The following is a 5,285-nucleotide window of genomic DNA, read 5'->3' on the forward strand; positions in this document are numbered from 1 at the left end:
AAGTCAAAATCAAAGACATCCTTATTTGGTCAGCTCCTGACTATAAAAACCCATAGTAAAAAAGACAATACATAATAAAATTCCATCCAAGACCCCAAATACACATGTTAAATTCATTAGATGACAGCAAGGTCTTTCACAGAGGCACGTACTCCTAAAAATGAAGAGATAACATTTATGATGCATATTTTTTCCTCAGTTTCTAAGCAGCAAGTATGCAATTTAAGACAGAGAAACAGATTGTTGGGGTAGACAAACATTGTAAAAAATGTGGACGTTTTCATGTCATATGTCCCTTTTCCCTTGCTTCTCTTTCCAGCAACGTGAGCCTTGCCTCCTTCCAGGGTCGGATTGGGATCACAATTTGGCCCGGGCACTGACGAAAAAGTGGCCCACATTAAGGGGGCGTGGCCTACATTTAAGGGGCGTGGCCTACATTTAAGGGGCATGGCCTATATTTAAGGGGCGTGGCCCACATTCGAGGGGCATGCCCTTTCATGAAACACCATTTGGTTACTCTTTGAGGTTTAATTTGTAGACAAATATTTAGTAAATTAAGCCTTTTAAAGCTTACAGAGCAAGTAACATTGGTAAAGACTAGGAGCACTGCAGTTCAGATAACTGAATACTTACTTGCAGTCTTAACGCCCTGCACAATGTCGTTGGATACTCTTTCCTAACCAGCTATGTCCTAGACTCTAATCATCACATAAACCAGAAATCTAGTACAAAGTCAAGGAGAAAGGGTAAGACTGGAATCTCTGGGAATAGAACATGTAATAACAAAAGTAAGAATTCACCAACGAGGAAAAGGCAGTCTGGGGTGTAAAGAATGCTGAAAAAATGTATCTGTACAATCTAGTCATACATTTATTTCACAGTCAGCAGGTGATGTCTATATACAAAAAACACAGTTTTATTCATATCTGTTGCTGCCTTAAAGTCTGGGCCATGGGGAGACTGAGGATTACTCAATCAAAAGATCCTGCAGCAATGCACTTTTTTTTGCAACGAAGTCAATAATGTCATCAGTTTTCAACTGAGACAGCACATTCCATTCAACTGACATGAGCATAAAGGCTTCAAGGTTTTCCTGACCAATTTGGTTTCTTAGGCGGGTTTTGATGCACTTCAGTTTGGAAAAACTTCTCTTACAGGCTACTTGTGTACAGGATAAGGTCAAGACATATTTGTATGCCAAATACAAATGCCGATAGGCACTGCTGAAAAGAAGGTATTTTTTCAAGATAGAGTAACAACAGACAGCACAGTCACGGCAAGTATTGCACTTTGTTGGCCCAGCCTCAGGTTTTTTGTCAAATTCTTCTACTTGAAGTGGTTTGTCTTCATTCATCTGGTCTTCTCTGTCGTACTCTTCAGGTAGTGTCCTTTTTAAATTTGACCATTTAGCAGCAAAATCCTGAAGTTCTTCCTGCAAAGTCTGCACATTTATTGAGCTATCTATGTTTTGCAACAAGGAGCAAAGTCTCACAAGAGCATTACCTGGGAGAGTCTGATTGAAGTTCTTTGGGTCTAGGCATGCTATATCTGCTGCCAAAGTGAAGTGTGTCTTGAAACGAGTGGTCAGACTTTGAATAACTTGGTCCATTACTGTATTATGCACCCCAATACGAAATCGATCTTTAGCTAGGGTTATAGGCTCATCCTTTGTGCTCATCCCAGGCATCTTTTTAAAGGACAATCTCCCTTCTGGAAGTGTTGTTTGTACTTCTTGGTCACAGTTCCTTTCTGCTAAACCTTTGTTGGCCCACTCTGAAAATGTTGTGGCAGCAGAGTACACAGCATCAAAATTGCGGGAATCTGTGACAAGGAGTTTTACAGTGTCTGACACCATTCTCTGTGCTTGCAGGATATCCATTCCACTTGTTTGGAGATACTTAGACAGTGGTGTGGTTGAAGCAAAAATGCGAAGATACAATTGGGCTGTTAGGACTGTTTGAAATTTACATAGTCCCTCAGCAAATTGTAAGGCTTGGCACCGTACATTTGGAATAAATCTAAGATTGTCAGATGAAATCTTATGAAGGACTTTGACCAAATCAATAAACATAGCATTGGCAGGGTTATTGAAAGAGCCAAAAACTTTCTTGAGAGCAGCATCTTTTGCCCACCATCTTGTTTCTCCAATGATCTGGACTGTCCGGCTATCCTTTGCCAGCTCACGCCACACATCCATCCGCTTATATGACTCCCGGAGAAAGACTGCACAAGAGTGTAGCAGTCCAAAGAGAGAGGTGGACGCTGTAGATGCTTGGGTCACCTCAATAAGGACAAGGTTTAACACATGTGCATAACACCAGACGTGTATGTGATTTGGAGATTCTTTGCTTAGCCAAGTACTGAGTCCATTGTACTGGCCTTGCATGTTGGAAGCGCCATCAGTCGAATTTCCAATGCACTTAGCTATGTCAAGACCATTTTGTTGAATTGCAGTTTGTACCAACTCGAACAATCCTTTTCCAGTTGACAAAGTGCAATTTCTGACTGCTATTAGGCGTTCATGTACAGTGTCTGTGACATATCGGATGATAATGGAACACTGGTCAGTAATACTTATATCTTGAGTTGAGTCTATCTGGATTGAGTACATACCTGCATCGTTTATTTCTTTAGCAATGTGTCTTTTTATCAGTTTGGAAATTGTTTCTATTACATAACCAATTGTGGTCTTTGACATGAATGTCACAGATGCACCACGACCACCTTTCTGTTTTGCTTTGGAAGTGAGAGACTCAATGTGTTGTTTAAGAGGTTGGTCATATTTTGACAGCAGAAGGATGAGCTCCAGAAAGTTCCCATGATCCATTAAATCATTATCCAACTCAGACACAGACTCTGATTTCCCCCGATAGCTAAGCCCCCTTTTACCAATCAGTTTAATAACTTCAACCACACGCTCCAATATTTCTCACCTCTTTCTGACTTGTACTGCACGAGTTGTCTGCCGAGAGAAGAGGAGAGTGGTTATGTCAACTCCAGAAATTGTCATCATATACGAATCAGTGCATCTTTTGTGGAATTGGGATGCCTCATGCTCTGTAATGCGCATGTACACGTGCCTAAAGTTTTTCACCCCTCGAATAAAAGGCCCACTTTCTTCACATTTGCTAAATGTCAAGCAAACTGTGCAAAAGAAAGCTTTTTGGATTTTTGAAAAGCTTAACCAGTGTCGCGTACTCCCATCTTTCCTCATGAATGCCAACTGCCCATTGAACTGTTGACTTTTGGAAGATTAGATTGGGTGATAGTGAAAGAATGCAGAAAGCTGGTCATGCGTTGGCCGTTGAAAGTAAAGGTCAACTAACTGTGTCTGGTCCTTTCCTTGAGTATCCGTCTTATCTTGGATCCCAGAGCAGTGAGACAGAAACCTATAGGCCTGCTGTTTTCACACTCATGCAGGCAGTGAGTAAGGGGTGTGTCCATATGAAGGTGAGGCAGGAGCTGGGGAGGGAAAGGAAGGCCATAAACATCAGCCAACAAGATCCCCCATTGAGGAGGGAGTCACTGGAAATTATGAATACTATGAAATGTTATCTTAGGGCAAGCTTAGACTCTCCCAGAATAACAAAAAGAACATAGAAGTAGAATGGTGCACTCAGCAAGAGGTGCCGAATGACTTAGGGGTCAGAGCGCAGCCTCCACAGCATAAGACAACCAGACAGTGAAGCACTAAGGGGAATGAAATGGAACTTTTGTATCGGAAAAGCTGTGTTAAAAATATGGACATGTTTTTATAAAGTGTCCTCTTTAATTATCATGGTCCCTTTGCAGAATCATAAAGCATGAACAAATGGTTATTTTTTATAATTTTCTTACCATTTGACAGTTTTATGTAGTGTAAATTCAGCCCAAGACAAAGGCTATTTGAGTTCTATTCATGAGTACCAATTACAGTACACATGATCTGATTTTTTATTTAAGGGCCTGGGCGAGGAAGTGATCTGCCCAGAATCACAGGCTGTTGAGCAGACCCTGGGATTCAAACTTGAATCCCCATCTCTGCAACTCTGGCGTTAGGCCACCTATGCCTATGCAAAGATAAGGAATGAAAGTGGGAGGATACTGTTCTTGCGCAGGACACAGGCCCAAGGTGACAATGGCCTACATGCTGAGCAACTAAAAAAATAGCAAGGCCCCTTTCTGTCACAAAATTATTCAAGATCTTCAGTGCAGGAGCACCTAAAAAGAAGGGAAGCCCCTGCTATTACTAACCTACTTCGCTCAAGAGCACATGAACAGCAGTATGGCCCCTGCAATTAGTAAATTAATCAGCCCTCCCCAGCCCTCCAGGCCCCAGGGCAATGTCTTGGCAGGGGAGCACAATGGTAGACAGGGGAAGGCTGAGGTGAAGATGGTGGGAGTTCAAAACATCACCTAGCCCCCACAGCCAGACCCATTCTTCCTCGCCCACTGTGCCCTGAATCTGAGGGGCTGTGGGCGAGGTGTTAAGATTAACACCGTTTCTCGGCTGCGTGGGCCCCAGGGGGGCCGAGGTGGAAATGGCTCAAGGCCTGAGCAACACCTGGCCCCCAGGGAGGCCAATTTTCGCAGACAATCACTACTCCCCAGCCCACCCTTGGCGTGATTGCTTTTCAGGGGCAGGGGGTGAAGTGAGGCCACAGCTAATAATCACTGCATGGCACACAGTGAAGCGCTTTCATTTCTGTCTCTGTTTCCGTGCGCTCTGTGGGCCGTTTTTTTTTCTCCCCTTCCCAAGTTCACAGAGAGCAGATAGCAGAGAGCACTCTCTGTGAACTGAAAAAGGGGAGAAAAAACCGGCCCACAGAGGGCACTGAGACAACGGCCCTTCGGCCGTTTCCCGAATGCCCGCCTTGCCAATCCGACCCTGCCTCCTTCTACTAGCTGCCCAAACAGTCGAGGGGGACTGCATCGATACAGACACTGCCAATGCTGCTGGCCAGGGGGAAGAGCCGGGCGCCACAGACTCCATCTCCCAGAGTCCCCCGGCGGCGCTCCCCAGTAGCGTCAGCAGGAAACGTCAGGAGGCGCTTAAAATCGCACCAGGGCTCCCGCGGTGCGGGACGCGCGTGGGCGTGCCCGGGCCAAGTGCAGGCCCGTCCGCGCCCGTGAGCGGCTGGAAGAGGCTGGGCTGGGCCACCCCTATGAGAGGCACAGTTTCATCCTTCCTTTGTTACAAACAAGTGGGGTCTGTTTCTTCTCACTAGCTAGGAAATATACATATCTCCCAAATGGAAAAACGAAAGAGCGTAGTTGGCACACTGGATGCATTTTTAGTAAGGGTA

The 5,285-nt window shown here is 44.7% G+C and overlaps 1 protein-coding gene across 1 annotated transcript; it reads right to left on the bottom strand.

Moving 5' to 3' along the window:
• Window positions 1-967: 967 nt before the first annotated feature.
• LOC147748915 (zinc finger MYM-type protein 1-like) lies at window positions 968-2,827 on the bottom strand. The gene has a single exon (XM_086929060.1). It carries the CDS (start codon window positions 2,825-2,827, stop codon window positions 968-970), a length of 1,860 nt encoding a protein of 619 aa, XP_086785186.1.
• Between the last annotated feature and the right edge of the window lie 2,458 nt (window positions 2,828-5,285).

The sequence above is a fragment of the Lissotriton vulgaris genome, chromosome 1_1, assembly GCF_964263255.1.
Source record: "Lissotriton vulgaris chromosome 1_1, aLisVul1.2, whole genome shotgun sequence".
In the NCBI taxonomy this organism is placed as follows: Eukaryota; Metazoa; Chordata; class Amphibia; order Caudata; family Salamandridae; genus Lissotriton; species Lissotriton vulgaris.

Coding starts and splice junctions, on each gene's coding strand:
- LOC147748915 (XM_086929060.1), bottom strand. CDS start 2,827: ATGGATCATGGGAACTTTCTGGAGCTCATCCTTCTGCTGTCAAAATAT.